The sequence below is a fragment of the Drosophila erecta genome, unplaced genomic scaffold, assembly GCF_003286155.1.
Source record: "Drosophila erecta strain 14021-0224.00,06,07 unplaced genomic scaffold, DereRS2 tig00000126-arrow-pilon, whole genome shotgun sequence".
NCBI lineage: Eukaryota > Metazoa > Arthropoda > Insecta > Diptera > Drosophilidae > Drosophila > Drosophila erecta.
This window is the reverse complement of record NW_020825209.1, coordinates 11,322,661-11,341,403: the sequence shown is the minus strand read 5'-3', so window position 1 is coordinate 11,341,403 and position 18,743 is coordinate 11,322,661. Positions and strand designations below refer to the sequence as shown.

The 18,743-nt window shown below is 44.6% G+C and overlaps 3 protein-coding genes across 3 annotated transcripts; all 3 read right to left on the bottom strand.

The window, feature by feature from the left end:
- Nucleotides 1–30: 30 nt before the first annotated feature.
- On the bottom strand, nucleotides 31–1,377 carry LOC6551054 (2-methoxy-6-polyprenyl-1,4-benzoquinol methylase, mitochondrial). The gene is made up of 3 exons (XM_001978262.3): nucleotides 1,026–1,377; nucleotides 545–963; nucleotides 31–476 (listed from the first exon to the last, which is right to left on the bottom strand). Exons 1-3 carry the CDS (start codon nucleotides 1,219–1,221, stop codon nucleotides 174–176), a joined length of 918 nt encoding a protein of 305 aa, XP_001978298.1. The 5' UTR covers nucleotides 1,222–1,377; the 3' UTR covers nucleotides 31–173.
- Nucleotides 1,378–1,900: 523 nt separating this feature from the next.
- Nucleotides 1,901–18,523, bottom strand: LOC6551053 (protein strawberry notch). Its single transcript, XM_001978261.3, has 13 exons — nucleotides 17,924–18,523; nucleotides 13,280–13,397; nucleotides 10,319–10,762; nucleotides 9,225–9,542; nucleotides 6,963–7,406; nucleotides 6,506–6,891; nucleotides 6,041–6,447; nucleotides 5,543–5,977; nucleotides 4,269–5,472; nucleotides 3,721–4,207; nucleotides 3,510–3,648; nucleotides 3,063–3,447; nucleotides 1,901–2,967 (listed from the first exon to the last, which is right to left on the bottom strand). The coding sequence occupies exons 1-13, from the start codon at nucleotides 17,924–17,926 to the stop codon at nucleotides 2,737–2,739; spliced, it is 5,001 nt and encodes a 1,666-aa protein (XP_001978297.2). The 5' UTR covers nucleotides 17,927–18,523; the 3' UTR covers nucleotides 1,901–2,736.
- Nucleotides 7,758–9,153, bottom strand: LOC26526254. The gene has a single exon (XM_015155960.2). The coding sequence runs from the start codon at nucleotides 8,667–8,669 to the stop codon at nucleotides 7,857–7,859; it is 813 nt and encodes a 270-aa protein (XP_015011446.1). The 5' UTR covers nucleotides 8,670–9,153; the 3' UTR covers nucleotides 7,758–7,856.
- Nucleotides 18,524–18,743: the final 220 nt, after the last annotated feature.

Sequence of the window (18,743 nt, the reverse complement as noted above, 5' to 3'; positions counted from 1 at the left end):
TAAACCTCAAAATGTAAACACGCAGAGGAGCTTGTTCAATTCGATGCTTTATGACCTGCCCGACGTGAGCAGCATGGAAAAACGGGAAAACCAAACACACACATGATAGTTAAGCCCCAGCAAACGGGGTTCAGGATTTCCTAATCGCTTACAGCAGAAATCAGCCTGGGATCTCACAGCTTGAAGCCGGAGTGAATGCTGACCACGCCGAAGGTGAGGTTCTCGTACGACACCTGATCGAATCCCGCCTGCTCGATCATTCGCTTGAACTGCTCCTGCTTGGGAAACCGCCGGATGCTCTCCACCAGGTACTGATACGCCTGCCACTGACCAGCCAACAATTGGCCCATCGGCGGGATGACCTGGAAGGAGTACTGGTCGTATAGCCATTGCATCGTTTCATTGGTCAGATGACTGAACTCCAGGCACATGAAGCGTCCGCCCGGCTGCAGCACTCGATACGCCTCGGAAAGAACCTTTGGATGGATGGGAGAAATAAGTATAAAAGGTACACGCAATTTCTTACATGTGCGGGGACTCCTACCTTATCCACATGTGTGCAGTTCCTGATGCCAAAGGCAATAGTGTAGGCACTAAAGCTGGCGTCCTGGAAGGGCAACTTCTCGGCATCGGCGCACTGCCAAGCGACGGTGCAGTTGGACAGCTGGTCGGTGGTCAGTCCCAGCCGCTTGGCCCGCTCCTCGCCGACGTCAAGCATGTGCTGGTTGATGTCCGACACAGTGACGTGGCTGGAACGCTGCTGGGGATTCGGCTGGTTGGCCAGGTAGCGCAGGTAGCGAAAGGTGATGTCCCCGGTGCCGCCGGCCATGTCCAGCAGGCGCATACCGTGCGTGGGACCCAATCGTTCAACGAACATATCCTTCCACACGCGATGGATGCCCAGGGACATGGCATCGTTCATCATGTCATAGGAGTTGGCCACCTGTTCGAAGACCTCGTGCACTGGAGAAAACAAATAGGCTTATTTTCGGTGCTCCGCTTACGGGCTAGCTACGTGCACTCACCCTTTTGTTCCTTTTCACTTTCCCGCACAGTTTGAAAGCCGAAATGCGTGGTTTGCTCCGTTCCGGAGGTGGATTCCGCGCCACTTGACTTATCCCTTCCCAATCCCGTGGACTCCCGTGCCGATTGCGCTGCCGTCCGGATGTGTACGAATCTCCTGGCCAAGGACAGCAGCCGGGTGCTCCTCGTGCTTTGCATTTCGCTGATTCTTAGGGGCTTTCCGTCAAGAATTTATTATGAAATAACAAAAACACGAAACAGCCGGTTAGATATGGCACCATATGTTGAACCTATCGATTTTTGCAGCTTCGATATATTACGATTACTATTTCGAAACGGGCGCCAAGTTCAAACGATGAAAGAAGTTGATAAATGTCCATTCTTAGCCAAGAAATGGTGAAAACCCCGATTTTGAATAGCGAATTTTGGCAAAAAGTAGTTTTTCTGGAACTAAACTATCCGTTTTCTGGCCATCTAAAAGTGACTGGGTTAGTTGGCATTGGTAATTAGGTGTACAAAACAGTTTACCTTTTAGCTGTATGCCCATATTTAGCCCACTTATGATGTAAATACCCTTCGTAGATATACATTTTTTACCAAAAGTCAGATGCCTGATTTTCCGGAAAAACATTCAGATTTTTGGCTGATGGGGAATCAAATCACGGCTCACAAAACTGTGAGGTTCACTTATGAAAAAATTATTTCTTTATTTTAATGAATAAACAAATAATTTCATACGAGGAATAGGAATTATAGGTTTTTAAAGAAGTTACTAAATGCTGGATCCCACATTTCGATTCGGATCACATTTCAAACAAAAATAGGAAATACCAAGCCATAAATAAATGGATTAACAAGACCACAACTTTCATTTAATCCGCACATTTATATTTATTAACTGTACGTATGCGTGCCCAATTCACATGATTTCAGCGAACTTGTTATACCGCGATTCTCTTAACTAATATTCAGATGCCTCTCAATGTCTGTTGGTTAAACTTAATATTAGTTACATTACAAGTAAATACCTAATTACAATTGATTAAAAAAATGCCTTATCTTGGGGGTTTCACTTTTGCTGCACTGCGCTGCGCTGCAGCCTTACAATTGTTACATTAAAAACAATTAAAAACGTATTTATATATATAGTAATAATAAAAATAAATAGTTTACAAAACGTGGCTGTTTGTTGTGTGTAAACGTAGAGACTTTATGCTTAAACCGAATTTAAATTAATCTTTAAATCATTGAGAAAAGTCCATTTATAAGCGTTTTCATTTCGTTCTCTATATATCATCATATCTTCTGTCAGTTGCGCGGGTCAGTATGTGAGTTTGGTGTTTTTATGAGCTATGACGAACCAAAGTCTGATGGATGAGTTGGTGGTATGTACGTGCGTGTTGGGTTGTACATGGTTAAGTCTATTTAAAAATACAAAAAAAAAATGTTTGTTTATTAAGCCTTTCCTGCTGTTCAGGAGCCACAATTCATGCCCTCTTACACATATGCTATATATTTAGATGTAATTATAGTAGTATTTATATTTATATATATATATTAGGTTAAAGCCTATCCTGCTGCACATGCTCCCTACCATCCGCTGTGGACTTAAATAATGCTTGGCCGCGGTTTGGAAGATACGGGAAAAATAGCGGTCTCAAAAGTGAAGCCATAACAAAATCACACAACTGATACTCCAGTGTCCTCACACACTTAGTAGTTAAACTCCTCTTGCTTCTCCGAATCGCTGCGCAGATCGGCCACCAAGGGCTCGAAGCAGGACTTGGGTATCAAGGTGCCCACGATCTTCTCACCCTCGGTGGTCTTCATGCGTATCACTTGCATCTTGCTATTGGAACGTGTATTCAGTATGTGCTCCACGCGTCCCCAAACGGAGAGCACGGATCCAGCCAGAACGTGGTACAAGCGTTGACGTAAGCCCACCTAAAAACGCAAAACGCAAAACGGGTACCAGTCATTAAGAATTGTTCGCTGAGCAAAGTCTCGGCGCCATGTAGGCATAATTGATGCACACTCACCTCACAGTCGTTACCCAGGCTGACATTTCTACAGTTGCCGTTCCAGTATGCGTGCGAACAGGTGTTCACCGAGGCATCGTACTGCTCCGTCCAGTGCGGCTCCGCGTCCTCGCTGGGCACCTTGCGATACTTCTTCTCAAGCTCGAAAAGCGATTCGTGGCGAACCTGAAGACCAGTGTTTGGTCGGTATATCTGACACATGATCTCCTTTTTGCTGCGAGTTTTCTTTTTCTTGCTACCGCTGTCCGAATCGGTGGCACTGCTCGTCGAGCTGCTGTTGCGCGACTGATGCTCTAGGATTACCACCATAATGGCGGTTCGCTTCTGATTGCGTAGCTGGTGGGACAGATAGAAGCCCTCGTTCTCGTTGAACAGATCGGCATATCTGCAAATAATTCCCAATTCATAAAAACCAATTCCTATTTACAGCCATATCCCATTACTCACTTGTCAATGGCTTCCTGCCAGATCATGCCTCTTTCCACTCGAACCGTGTGCATCTCTGTGGGCGCCACACCGGTGGCATGTTTGCGCACGAACCGAATAAGTCGAACGCGCGTCACATTCTCACCGGCAGCTCCAAGATCTAGTGAAGTAAATTAGATAAATGACATTACAATTCACTCGGAATAGACGATTTTCGCTGAACGACACTTACCCACAATGCCCAAATCGAAGCGACCGCCGCGCTTTGCTTGCTGAATGATTGCCGTCATCGTGTCCGTAAAGTACTTGAACAATCGATTCTGCAGATCCACCGGACAGCCGAGAATACGGTTGAGAAACTTTGATATGTTGTTGTAGTCCTTGTCGAGACTCAGCACACCCGGATTACTCTCGCTGTTCACTATAATGCCCACACCAACCAAGGCTCCAGCGATGTCCTTGAAGAACTCGCCGCTGTAGTCCGTAGGCGGCGGCACCAGCGGTGACTCGTAGCCCATTATGGTACGCATCACCGTTTCCAGAGCTTGTCGACCGTATTTGTTGTCTATGTTAAACTGGGAGAGATCACGAGTCTCCGTGGCCCTGCGATCGCCGTGGGTAAGCGCTCCCAGCGATTCCAGACGCTTGGCAACAGTGGAGGCGAAACGTCTCTCACCGGCCAAGTCGGAGATGAGGAAGATGTACTCGGGCGCATTAACCTGATTAAAGATACCACATTTTAATACAAACAATCAATAACTATGTTTATAGTAAGCTAACCTGATTGGATCGGTGGGTACGCCCAAACTGCTGGATGGCTCTGTCGGCGGACCAGGGTAACTCCAATGTTATGTGGACACGTCGTCGCTGGTTGAATACTCGCCGATCACTCTGGAGCGAAATACCACTGGACGCAGCTTCCGAAATGATTGCCACATCCTTCTCACCGTCCATAAAGCGCTGCTTCTCCGTTATGTTCAGCGTTTCCAGCGGGACATCCGATTCGGTTCTGGACTCGTATTGGATATTACCATCATCAGTTTGTACCACGCGACCCCTTCGACCTGTCATTTCGGCCACGTTATCGGGACCACCCAGTTCGTCGATCAATTGATCCAGCGTGTTTGGGGGCAGTCGGGCCCCCAGTCGCTCGATTTTGCGCAGCAGTTCCTCTTTCATCGTGCAGGCTCGTTCAATTGCATCTTTGGGCGGAGGACCATAGTTTAGTTTGACACCATTCACACCCACCGGCGTGACTGTGCCTTTCAGCTCTTGTTTCTTTTGCAGAAGATCCTGGATCTTATCCTGGGTAGAGAGCTGGGACTTGCGGCTCTTGGCCGCATTCAGAGCAGCAACGACAGTGGCGGACATTGACGCACTGCCACTGGGATCGGTTGCGGCTGAACTGGATGCTGATGAGGTGGTCTCCTTTTTGGGCTTCTCCTTCTTCACCTTTTTCTTGGTTTTCTTCTGGGTCTTCTTTGACTTCTTGCTGCGCGCGTTCACCCAGGGATCGATGTCGCTATCGCTGCCGCTGAAGAAGGGATTAAAATCGGAACTAGCATCGCTAGCCACGCTTCTCCGGTCGCTGTCCACATCATGATCCTCATCGTCCTCATCTTCGTCATCCATGTCACTCCTGAGGTCGTCATCACTATTTGCCTCGTCGCTGTCGCTGTTGGAGTTGCCTCCATCTCGTTTTCGATTGCGTTTCCTGCCCGTATCATCGTCGCTGTCGCTATGTTGCCAAGATCCACTGCGCTTCTTCTTTTTCGACTTGCTGCTTGCGGATCCGTTGTCATTGTTATTACTTCCCTTTCTTTTGCCAGCCGTCGTGGTGCTATTGCTATTGTTACCCAAGCTGGAAGTGGAATCGGCAATGGATGACAGGGAAGGTGTCTCATCGTAGAGGCCCAGGATGCGGTTGATGCGATTGCGGTCAGGTGCCGGAAAGTGGCGCTCCACAAACGACTGAAAGACACCTCTGTGGAAGGGATATTAATTGTACGGTGAGTGTCAATCCACCTTTGTAGGAATAGTTTCCGACTACTTACTTAGCCGTAGAAACAAAGTCGGTGAGTTCGCCATCGTCGCGTTCCAACTGATCTAGAGTTCGAGCCTCGCCGGTGGACTGCAGGCCGATGACAACACACTTTCCGTACTTTATGGACTCGCGGGCCACCAGCACAGCATGGTTAACCTTGGCGGCGATGCAAAGGTACTTGAAGAAGCGCTGATGCGAGGACCAAAACTGACCCCACATCGTCTTCTTCATTCGGCTCTCGGCATCGATCAGTTCGGCCGCCTCGGTGAACTTTTGCATGGCCTCTACCCAGAGCTCCACGGACTGATCGTAGATCTTTCGAAACTCCTTGGAGAGCGGGACCTCCTCGATCTTGAAGCTCACGCCCTTGAAGCTCAGCTGGCGGGCGATGTACATGCCACGCAGCTTCATGTCCATAGCCACGATCTCCATGGCGCCCACACCGCTAAAATAGGCAAATATGTAGTTACAAAAATGAAGTTTATATACATAGATGGAGTCAGCTTACCGTCTCTCCACGGCGGTGATGAAGTCGTTAAAGTTGCTGAAGGCCGTGCCCTGACCCCAGAGACCCAGGCGAACCATATAAGCCATATTCTTGGGCTCAGAGGCACCCGTTGCGGATGCATACACCACGCGCGCCTTGGGCAGCTTCTGCTGCAGCTCCAGAACGGTCTGGCCCGTCTTGGTTGGCTTGCCGGAACCCACGGGGCACAGATTCTTGGCCTTGTGACACTCGTCGAAGATGATGAGGCCCTCGAAGTCTTCGCCGCACCATTGCAGAAGCTGCCGGAAGCGGGATCGGTACTTGCCCGTCTTGTTATTGGACTCGCCAATCAAAGCGGAATATGTGCTGAAGATCACGCCTCGCTTGCAATTGTTATTCACATCGGAGCTGATCTTGGCGTACTTAAACTAAAGCAATACATTGTGTTAATAGCCTCCCTCAGAGTGAACTTGCGTTGAAACTCACCTTGTTGAGGGCATGGACCTCGATCCTCGTGGCCCCGATGTCGCTGAGATCCCGCTCGGCATCGTACTTGAGATCATTGGACACGGATATCCACAGCGCCTTCTTGCGCCCCTTGAGATAGTTCTCGTAAATGATGCCGGCGATTGTGCGACCCTTGCCCACGCCAGCGCCGTCGCCAATAAGGAATCCAGCCCGACTTCCGTCCGGAAGCAGATGATCGTGCGCCTGGGAGGCGTACGTAATGGACTCCAGTTGCAGGGCGCTCAGATGTCCGCTGTTGATTGTTTCGAGGGGCAGGGACAGCTTGTAGTAGACATCGCAGGGCTCCACGGAGCTCAGCGATGCTGTCTCCACAACGGCATCCGGATGTTTCTTGCCAAGTTTCACTGCGGGATCGGGACAAATCAACGTGTTAATCACTGAACTTTAGCCCATAATAGCGGCAGGTGAAACTTACATTTGGCAGGCCAGTAGTCGGCATATGTTTCGGCTACACCCATCTCCTCGTAGTCGACCTCATCCTCCTCCTGCTGGACAAAGGCAGCCGCTGAGGCGTGAGCAGCCGCCGCCGCTGCTGCAGCTGCACTGGTCACCATTGCGCCGGGATTCATTGGCTGAATGGGCGCCGGAGTCGTCTGTGGACGTTGCATTGATTGCATGAACATCTGGAATACGTTATTCGGTATGCCACTGGTTAGGTACTCCGGATTCATTGCGATCAGCTTCTGCACGGCCTCTATCATCGAGTTGTTCCCCTTCACTACGCTACCAGGTGCTCCGCCAGCCGGTCCGCCACTAACGGCGGATGTGGCTAATGGTGGCTTCAGACTGTTCCCGATTCCGCCAACATTTCCGGCAATCTTAAAGGCGCGAATTGGTGCAGCGCCGCCCGCATAACTCACTGGAAGGCAAAGGGATTCGGGTTGGTTGTGGTTTTTGCAGCAAGTTGTTTGGATAATGATGTGGTTGGTTAATTAGGTTTACACGACACCAGAGTGAGTGAGAGGTGTGTATACGGGGAGACATCGAATGGAAAGAGACAAGGGAAGGCAGCCGGAAAACAGAGGAAGATTGGAAGAAAAGAGAAAGAGTTTTGTTAGTAATTAACTAGGCTGGCTTTAATTACTTGTCAGCTTCAATACTAGCTTGGAGACTACAAGATCTAGCGAGTGTCCTTTAAATCAATTCAATCCATGTAAGATTCAGGTGTTCGTTAGCTACCCGCATTCACACATCAATAAAATCCCATCGATTCATTCAATAAACTTTGCCCGCTTTTAATAAACCAACAGTTGTTCTCCAAGCAAACCCACTAAAGGATCGCTCTACACATCCAGACACATCCAGGAGGTCAGCCATCAAAAGGCACCGAATCCACTGGCCGATGGACGGCTATTTTAGCATGCCTGCGCCTACGACGGACATGCGGCCAGTAGCGATTGTTTTGATTGAGGTGGATGGAGTACAGCGACTTCTTCAGCAGCACCAGGTTAAGCTTGCACTGGGTCCGCTCGCGTTCCCTCATTACGTAGCTGGCCGAGCTCTTGACTGTACTAATGCGTTTCGACTTGGGTTGCTTGTGCTTTGGAGTGAGTTGTGGAGTGTGTTTTGGCGCTAGTAGCTCCATTTCGCTGATGGACTGGCCGCTGCAGCGAAGATTGCGGTAGATGACAATGCTATTCGGCGTGTCCCGCGATTTCCCACAATCAGATGCTTTTGTATGTTCTAAAGTGCTCGATACCGCCGAAATGCCATTCTTTAAATTATGCAGCAGCGGGAGCTGCTGCCCTTCATCCAGCTGGAGTTTAAAGACTGGTTCCACGTTCTCCACCCGGTCCACTAGCCTTCGCAATAGGTTCGCAATCTCCGTGAGTTCGCTATTCGAATTACTCTTCAATTCGGGCACCAGTTTCTGGCGGATGAGCTCCTCCATCTTCTGAAGCGCGATTGAGTGCACGTTGTAGAAGCCCTTCATGGCCTCCGCCACCTTCAGATTGATCTCCTGCTGCACTGTGTCCCAATCTGGTGTGTCCAGAGGCGGTATTTCTATGCTCGTGGTTTCTTGCGGTGTAGGTATTTTCTCACAACTAATGGTTTCTTGCGGTGTAGGTATTTTCTCATAACTAATGCCGACTGCGACTTCTGTGTTCTTAATAGTATCCATTATACAATCTCCAAATTTTAAAAAACTACTGTACACAACATGAGTTACAAAATTTTAAATTGTACAAAAAATTTATTGTATGTCGCTGGAGTTGTGCTCTCCTCGAAATGTGAAAATGTTGTGGCAAATCGGCTAGGCTTCACTACGTTAGATGCCGAAAGAAAAGCCAGGCGCCTACTATTTTGAGAATTTCGTTACACTACATTTGGCTGAGAAAACATAATTGCAATAAACTTTCCTGTCAAAATAATAAAGTTCGAAAAATATGAAACATTTGATGGACATGGGAATAATCAAGACTATCGGAACGGAAAGATTTCTTCAACACTCGTGTATTTTCTACTCCAAAATGTTGACAAACCCTAAAGAATCAATTAAACTTCTTGAATATTTGCTGGCTGTATGGTCTTACCTTTGGAACTACCAATAGAAAACCCATTTCCTGCAAGGCACTTAACCCACAACTCTCACACACACACACACATATTATTATTGTTTGAAATTTTGGAAAAGAAGAGCATTTTTCTTGGTTGTTACCAACATTAATCGACTTACTCTGCGCCAATAAAGACGCGGCCATATTGAAATTAGCAGCAGAGGCTGAAGTGGACGCCGCCGCCGATCCGCCAAAGAAATTGCCACCGGGATTGGGAATGCCGCCTGCTGGTGAGTTCCTCACCGAATTGGCGGCTGTGGACGGCGGCGGAGGCGGTGGGGCGTTGCTGCCCTTGGCGGCCACGTAGGCGGCCAGGTTCATCAGTTCGTTGGTGCTCAGGCTGTTCAAGTAGCTGCTGGTGGAGCCAATGGCACCACCCTGGGACGAACCAGCCGGCCCGGCATTGCCGCTGCTCCTGGCCGCTGGACTGCCCATGGCTAGTGGAGCACGAGATGTCCACGAGGAAATCGTAAGCAAGAGTAACACAAGAGTAACCACACAAACAATAACCGAAACAAAAACATAAGCAGGCAAGAACAGAAAAACCATACAAAATGGGATGGGAAAAATTATATATATTTGGGTTGGCGGTATATATAAATCGGGTTTAAATCATAAGAAGCAATATATAGTGTTGAGTGGAGAAATAGAGAGAAATAAAGAAAGAGAACAACACAAGCATCATTAATTATTGTGATCACATCTAGTTCTATAAAGCCAGTGCTGCCAACAATTAGTTCTACATCTTTCAGTATTTAAACTATATACTTGGATTTAATCGCAGTGTACTGCATTTAAGACAGCTTTTTACATCAAATTGCGGCTTAAGTTTCGATTTATAAAGGTTTTTTTTATAATATCTTATTATTTCGTTCATATTGGAGTTCTGGCAAACTTAAGATAATCTGTTTTGGATTAGATGTTGTTTAGATTTCATTTTGCAATTAACTGAGATCAACTAAGACTGTAATAATATAAGGAATTCCTTAATACAATGAATTTTGCACATAAGAATATAGTTTAAGACACTCTTTGTTCAGTCATTTAAGCCATTCCTTTGCTATTTGGTTTTTTTGTTTTTTTTTTTTTGGTAAATTCGATTAATGAATTGGCAACACTGCTGTTAATATTATTAAGTTGTTCGCTTCGTCTGTGTGTGCTGTGCTGTGTTCATTTGTTATTACAAGTATTAAACGTAATTAATGGCACTTACCCGTTATCGCGTTATTGAGTTTCTTTGGCATATTGCTTAAATTATTCTCTAGGGCTACTTTTCTCCCTACTATCGGTATCGCTGTGATCTTTCCGCCCAGGGCCACGCCCCCAACTGTCGGCGTACCGCCCACAGTGGTTGGTGTTGCTGTTGTTGTAACTATCTGGCGCACAATGGTGGTGGCTGCGGTGTTGTTGTTGTTGGTGGCGTTGTTATTGTTGCCGTTGGTGGTGACAATGTTGTTGTTCCTATTGTTAACGCTGGTGATTATATTGTTATTGTTGTTGTTGATGCGCAACAACGATATCGGCTTGATTTTATTATTGCCTATAACAATTTTGGCCCCACTTATGGGTATGGGTGTACCGCCCTTGGTCGCCACGCCCACTCCGCTGCGGATATTTTGGGCGTACGTAACGGCTGTGTTCAGATCGCGACCACCGCCTAAAATAAGGATGAAGGAAAGAAGTATCGAAAAGTTATAATAAATATATAAATTTGTACGAATAATTAACAAACTTCTGTTTGATGGTCATAGTTCACATGCGTATGCCTATGAATTTTGATGAGCTCTTGGAAATTCATTAAAATGGGCTAATTGAAATTCCCAAAACAAAAGACACACATCACTATTAGCAACCAAATAGGAGATTATACAAATAAACTATTAAACGGCACTATTGATGGCCGCCTTTGGTATCTTGAATCACAAATGCTGCTACCTTCTTCCACTCGGAAACACGTGATTAGAAACAAGGGGTTTCTCGCTTTTTGTGTGCGAATACCGAATGCAATTTGTACACATTAAGCCCCACACCCGTTCAATACGAATCGAAGAGCTCCGTGATTCCCCAGATGAGCTGCACAAATTGCAGACATACCCAAACCCGAAACACAGCGCCACCCCCCTCATTTAAGGTAAATATCTAATTAATGAGCAAACATACAGGCACATAAGGTGGATCTAAGTATGTGCAAGGCTATGTGCCGCACGAAGGGGGGAAAGGTCAATTGGTTGGTACATAATCATAATTATATGTGCACATCCAGCACACATGGACAGACGCAAGTGGAGATGCACATTCGTCTATATACTGGATGCGTATGGGAATCCTAATGCGTTAATGCCCTTAGTTCCCGCAACCTCCGCCAGATGGACGCCGCGGTCAAGATGATGGCAACCAATCGAATTCTGTGCGCCTTGGTGCACCACAAATCTCCAAAGGCTCTTAAGTCCCAGGTTGAGGCATTTCCACCAAAAACCCATTATGCATGTGTGGAACATGCAAATCAACAAACAACCAAACCAAAGATACAACCAAGGTATTTTCGTGTCATGTACAAGATAATTTTGTAATTATATGATGAAGATTAGCGAAACTGCAGCACAGCAGTCAAAGTGTATATGAATAAAATGTCTTATTTCAATTTGCCGTTCATTGAGACGTACAAATAATAACCAGAAGATAGCCACGTCAAACTCTAGGTTGATAATGTTCTGCCAATTGCCATTTGCTATTCAATTATTTAACGAGTACTCAGTATATATATTCTCATAGTCGGCACTTCGGTCAGGAAACTTGTTCCTTTTTCACACGCGCAAAGTGTTCGAAAGAAACTTAAAGTTGCACAAGAGTGTCCGCCAGAATATGGCTTGCTTAATAATTGACGATATTAGTTCGTTAGTTGAGTTCCTGTTTTTCAGTGAAGGACTTCATAACTTGCCCTTCGATTCACGAGTTTAATAATTTACTGCAGGACGTCCAGTCGACGGTTAATGACGCACGAAACCGTTGGCTCCTCCCGAATATGGCCAGCTATATATGGCCATATAATCGGGCTTGTATGCCAGAGTGTGAGCCAAAATGGCGGATGTACGGGCACATATGTGCGCATATATAATTCCCATATAGGCCGTTGTATATGTAAACATATCGTGTATATATGTGCCGATATCTAGCAGATCTGAGGCAAATAGAGCTCAAGGCTTGGCAGGATGTCGTACATCCCCGACTTCTGGACAGGTGTGCATCGGTGTTTCGGTCTCAGGTGGAAGGGGCTTGGGTAATTTCATTAATGTTTCAATGGCTAATGCGAGTGGCCTTTTAATTAACGTTGGTTAGATAGCAAATCAAGTGCATGGGTGGGCTTAAGAGCATGTACAGGCATAACTCATTAGTCATTGAAAAGGAAGGAGAAATCCTTCGATTTAACATAATATTTTCCAATTAAATCAAATTGTAATTGGCATAGGTGCGGCTTATCAATTTCATCACGTACTTGTTGATTTGTGTAATGAACTAGGTTGGGTATTTACAAATAATATTTAAACGTCTGAGAGCAATTAGTTAGACATTCCGAATCGCATACCCATTGACATGGGAGGCTATTTCGACATATAAGCCATTAAACATTTTTGAAAAAAGGCCAACATTTCTGCTGCAAATCAGCAAGATTAGCAAGAATGTCATAGCAATTTCATAAACTAAAAGGATTAAATTCTCGCACAGTTGATTGAAATGCCAACTGAATAAGTAACAGCCTGGCAAGGGAGCTCCGCCTCAAAAAAGCACCCACTTGCCCGCTTTTATCTCAATCCCCCAACCCCTTTTTGTGAATCACCCCGTTTTCTTGCCACCCTTTTTTGAACGAAATCCCTCCGCTCGGGTGGCCAAAAAACTATGTAAGGTTCCCACTCGGCTCTAAAACTGCATGAATGTTGAAAATGAAGGGCCACAATCTCCCTCCCCCACAACCTATGGGGCTACCTATGAAATTGTTGTCCAAACAATAGAAAACCGAGAGGAGAGCCGTGCCGTGCCGATGCCAACACCCTTCCACTTTTCAGCCCACAGTCAACCCACTTTTCACTATTTATTGCGGGCGAAATTTCCAAGCCCAGAAGCCTAAAGCTTGTAATTTCATAGGTTCTAATATGATATTCGAAATGCGACGACTTACCGGGCACTTCTATTTGATCTGGATCCTCGTCATCGTCGAAATCGGAGCCCGAATCGTCTTCATCAAAATTATCATCGTCGTCATCGGCGTCCAGCAGGGTTTTTCGTTTTTTCGATGTCTGTATAGAAAAATTGTGTAAATGCTTTATTATCAGATAATTAAAAAGTATTTGAAAACATTATATTTATTAAAATAAATATCTTAGGGCTAAAAACAAACTCTGACATAGGAATAATTCTTTTAAGCATATGTAAATACCAAATAAGTGTAATTTATTTTTAACCCAAAGATATTAACCCAAACATTTGATTGCCATGCATGATGCAGTCATCTGACGCAGACTTATTAAAACATAATTTTTGTTTTCACTGTGCAGTAAATTTCTTTCAGTGCACTAGAAAAGGAACGACATCGCGAATATAAATCGATATTTTCATAGTTTCCTTGTTCTTATGCCGAACACAAACATGAAGAAGCACTCAAAAAAATATCACAAATGTTCAAGGGGATTAGCTTAAATAAAATCTCACCAACACGCACGCACACACATTGATGACAACGAAAGCCAAACGAAAACAAAGATGAAAAATGACACAAAAAAGCACGAAAAACCGCATATATTTTCGTAGCACACTTTTGGGGGCGAGCAAAAGTGCTGGGACTTCCCCGAATGTTTAGAAAAAACGGCACAAAAAGGACGAGAAAAAAAATGCGCACACCGGGTGAAGAAAAAAAATGGGGGAATCCCCCAAATGCGAACGGGCGGACAAAATATTTATATAAAAAGCCAAGAGGATAAAAACAAAAAATATATATATATAAGGGAACCACACTCACAGAGTTTTGGGTGGAAAAAAGCAGGACCAACGGTCAGATGCTTTGCGTCGCCGGTTGGATGAGGTGGTTCTGCGGAAGATCCCGGGATCTGATACTGAGTACAACCAAGCAGCTAAGCAACCAAGTAACCTGGAACCGTCTCTTTGTTCACAAATTATGGGCGCTATTTATCAGAGTTCGGAAAATTGTGCGACTGGCTCGATGCTCGTGTGGGAGCCAACTAGCCAAAAACCTCGGCCGGAGTTCGAAGACCGGAATTGTCGAGCAGCCACGGGCCACTTTCCCAGTTTGCCAGCCAGTTTGGAATACCACCAAAAGCAAACCCAAAATGGAAATTTCACAGCGAGCCCGAGCACATCGAGCACAGGCAAAGTTGGGCTGCAGTTTTTCGACGGCCAACGGCAGGGGAGCCGGGGGTTAAACGGGGTTACCAACGGGTTAAGCAGGGTGTTACGGTACCGCCTTATGGGGTGGGTTTTTGGCCAACATCTCTCCTCGGTCAGGACGACGAAAGGACGCGCCAGCACAGAGAACGGAGAACGTAGAACTGGGAACAGGCCGATAAACAAACGCGAGAGGCCAACCCCTTGGCGAAGGACACAGTGGGTTAAGTTCGATGCAACATGTCCCAATTAATTATTTTAGTGCCATGCACGCACCATCATTTTAGAATTATTTCATATTTTATTATTAATCTTTTTTATTTAAAATAAATATGGTTCATTTGCATATTTCAGAGATAAGCACATATTAATTTCAGGATTATTTCAGGATATTACTTTCAGAATTTTCATTAATTTATTAAAATAAATTGGATAGCGAGACTGAAAAAGTAATTTATAACACTATCCTATCTGCTAAACTCAGTTTTATTCCATCCTATCCTTTTCAACACAACACTTGCAGGCGGACCACAGTGCTCCACTTTAGCCCGAAAAAGGGGTTGGCATTTTCCCACCCCCTCCCCATGTGGAAATTAAACGAAGTAGCAGCAACAAAATGTTTGGCATGCAGAGATACGAAGTTTCCTCCTTTATGCGGAATATGCATGTGCTTCCTCTGCTTTCAGAAGCCCCACATCCCACACACCTCACAACACCCACCCCACCCACCGCACCAGCCCTCATCACCCACAACTCTTCTAGCCACCCCCTCAACCCCTTTTAAACAACAGGGTTTTGGCTCAGTTGGCAGACGAAAGCGGACGAGGGGTTGGTTAGGGGGGCTGGAGCAGGTCGAAAGTTGGGGGCAGGAGGAGCAGCAATCTGTAGCGCATGTACAGCAATTAGAGCAAGACAGACTGCTGTGGATATGGGCACGTCCTTGGGGAAGGGGTAGGGTGCTGGAGGGCTCCGGAGGGTGGCGACGGGTCTGGTTGGCTCGTTCGCTGGCTATATGCGTCCATATATACCGTGTACCTCTGTATGCTCCTGGATAAAACAAGCAAGGAAACAAAGCCAACCGAGGAAATCAGATGCAGAGGGCACAGTGAACACTCGCTGAAATGATCCACACATGTTCCAAGGCACTACCATATACTTCCATGCTATACAATATGTTTTCAAGAACCAGCTTACGTAATTATTAAAAAAAATGTATTACGTAATAATAATAATAATTATATTAATAGTTATAATAATAATAATTTTAATAATATTTTATTTTTTGTTGGATTATTTATTATTAGTATTTTAGGCACATACTTAATTAAAAAATACGTTATTTGAATGTTTACATAGTCATTTTTTAAGAGAAAAGATAAAACGAGTCCGCTATTACCCTCTCAAATGCATTCCTCAGCAAAAGCATAGTTCTCACTCCCTAATTATTCCTAACTCTGCAATATATCATCCACACCTCCGCCTATTAATGGATTGCAACATTTTTGTTGACACACAAAATAAAATCAAAACGAATGACCTTGCAACAAGGAAAATGTTGAAAATCTCTGGCCAAAAACATGTGTTTCCATCAACCACCCACTCACACAAATAGAAACATCAACATGTTGCAAAAAAAATAACAAAAAAAAAGTGGTATGAATTACGAAAAATAAACAGCCACAACATTAACCCTTATCAACAGGGTTGGCGAATGAAAAAATAAAAACAAAAGGTGCGGATAAAAGCGGACAAAAAAGGACCCAAACAAAGGCCAAGGAAAATAGACCTGAAAAATGTTACAAAAATGGGGAGAGATTCAGCTAATGAAGGGACCCAGGAGTTGGCAGAGATGTTGACCAGGCCGACGAACATGTGAAAAGCGCAGGCGCCAAAAAACTCGGAATGCAGTGGCCAAAGCGAAAACGGCGATACATAACATGGCTCGTAGGACCACTTACCCACCCTTCCCAAGCAGAAATGCTCTGACTGCAGCAGAGGAAAAGCAGCGCAGCTTGTGGGAGGGGCAACTCGCATTTCCTATAATGCATTTCCGAGCTGCAGCTGCAGCAACTGCAGTTATACAGTGAAAACCCCTCTACGGGGATTCCCCGAAAATTGCTGGCATGGTTTGGGTCTCTGCTAGAGGTTCCTCACTCCTGCGAGGTTTCAGTCTCCGCTGAGCAACAAGTGAAAGGAAAAAACAATAACGCGAATAACAATTTAATATATATTCCTTTATCAGGAAAACAAAATGCAAATCGTATTGTCATCATTGGGATAAATCTGATAACATAAATGTGAATGCTGAGAGGAATTCAAGTTATTGTCATTGCATTACAAAACCGCAATGTTAGAGTTATTTGCTTTACGAACTGGTAAGCAAATGTGCCATTCAAAGAATGTATTAAGTAGACTTAACAAAACTCTCACTTTACGAATCAAGGCAACGACGACTGCAATATAATGCTGCAAAATGGAAAAGCTTAGGTATTTGTAAATAACTTGAGTAGGTATACTTCGCCATAAATAGTAAATCCAATTCAAAGTAATTGATAACAGCGAAATGTTACAAATAAATATTATTGCTAACATTTTATATAAATACTATTGAAAATACTAGCAATATTACTATTTCTATCAATTTCGAATAGTGTAAAAATACATACATGTATGTAATACAGAATACATATACAATACATATATGTACATGTATATGCAATTAAAAATTTGCAAGAAATGGGGCATGTGGGGCCAATAGTTTTGATAACATTGATAACAGTGCCGCCCCCAGAAAATAGTTTTCATCCTCAAATAACGATGCACCGTAGCCCCCTCCCCCGCCCTTGGGCTTAACCCACATGTTGCCCCTGAGTCGCATGGCCTTAACCCTAACCTAGCGCAACTTTTGTCGACTGAATTCGTTTAACTCGTGTGCGGGAGAGAAAAAAAAACGCCAAAATTAAACTGAGCGTGTGTGCGCGAAAGAGAGGGCGGAGCGCGAAGGGGGAGCATAAGAGGGAGAGAAAAACACATGGTTCCAGGCCACGCGAAAATGCGAAATGAAATGCGTCCTTAGAAATAACCGCAGAAAACAATTGCAGATACAAAAAAAAAATAATAAAGTGAAGCGGGAGGAGCATGTGCGTGTGCGTGGGTGGAAGAGGAAAGAGCGAAAAGCGCAAGAAAAAGAAAAACAACAATTATTGAATGAGTTGCCTACTGCTGCTTCTTCTTCTTATTATTATTCTCCTTCTTCCGCTTCTGCAGTCGCTTTGTTTTTGTTTTATGCATGCAAGGGTGTCAGTGTGTGGGTGAATGTGTGTGTGAGTGTGGAAAATGGCAAAATTTAGCAACAAAGAAATTTATATTAAGTCATGCTAGCGGCTAGGCGGCCACAACAAAAAGGCAGCTAACTTAAACTTACCATTTCGATCCTCCAATTGCTAACGGTTGTTTTTCACTCCAATGCTTGTTGTTGTTAACCACAAAAAAAAAAATAAGCAACCGACCGCTGACACACGCAATATTCGCTCTTCTGTTTGTATTTTTCGGTGTTTTGCTCAAAGTTTATACATCAATTCTTTTTAAACAATGATTTTTTGAAGTTGTCAGCGGAAACACAACAATTCTGCGGCCAGTCAGACAGCAAATGTAGCGAAAAAAACGCTTTACTCCGCAATACCCAACGCGTTAGAGATGTTGTTGTTGTTATTCTTCCTGTTGTTGTTGTTGTTGCGATAATGACTGCATGCGTGTGCGTGCGTGTGATGAGTGTGTTTCTCTGTTGTTGCTGCACGCGGTGTTTCGCTTCAGATACTTTTGTTCGGATGTTGTTGCACCGCACAATACACGCACTGCATTCGATGCAACAACACTCGGAATCGGAATCAAGGAGGAAGGAAACGAGAACGAGAAGGAAGCGAGGAAGCCGAAAACACACGTAACATGCCAACTATCGCAACTTCGAGATGCCAACTAGATAGAGCTGGAAAAACATCGATGTCACTATCGATTAGTGATTGCAAAAATGGAAAAATCGAGAAAACATCGTTTAGGAAATTATTGATTAGCATGTCGATATATATTATGGTTGATATCTGGTCACTCTAATATATAGCGTGTTTTTTCTAAAATTGGTAAAGCAAAAACTTCCATATATTTTAAGTATAAAGACAATTTTTCAAATACATATACAAAAATTAAAATGCTGCAACATTGTATTACAAGAGTATTTCTATTGCATT

What these genes read in the sequence shown, in the direction of transcription:
- LOC6551054 (XM_001978262.3), bottom strand. Translation starts at nt 1,221, where the DNA reads ATGCAAAGCACGAGGAGCACCCGGCTGCTGTCCTTGGCCAGGAGATTC. An exon ending in AAGTGAAAAGGAACAAAAGG is followed by an intron (nt 964 to 1,025) that starts GTGAGTGCACGT and finishes TGTTTTCTCCAG; the next exon opens with TGCACGAGGTCTTCGAACAG. An exon ending in ACTGCACACATGTGGATAAG is followed by an intron (nt 477 to 544) that starts GTAGGAGTCCCC and finishes ATCCATCCAAAG; the next exon opens with GTTCTTTCCGAGGCGTATCG.
- LOC26526254 (XM_015155960.2), bottom strand. Translation starts at nt 8,669, where the DNA reads ATGGATACTATTAAGAACACAGAAGTCGCAGTCGGCATTAGTTATGAG.
- LOC6551053 (XM_001978261.3), bottom strand. An exon ending in CGCGTCTTTATTGGCGCAGA is followed by an intron (nt 7,407 to 9,224) that starts GTAAGTCGATTA and finishes TTTGCCTTCCAG; the next exon opens with TGAGTTATGCGGGCGGCGCT. An exon ending in GTACCCACCGATCCAATCAG is followed by an intron (nt 4,208 to 4,268) that starts GTTAGCTTACTA and finishes ATCTTTAATCAG; the next exon opens with GTTAATGCGCCCGAGTACAT.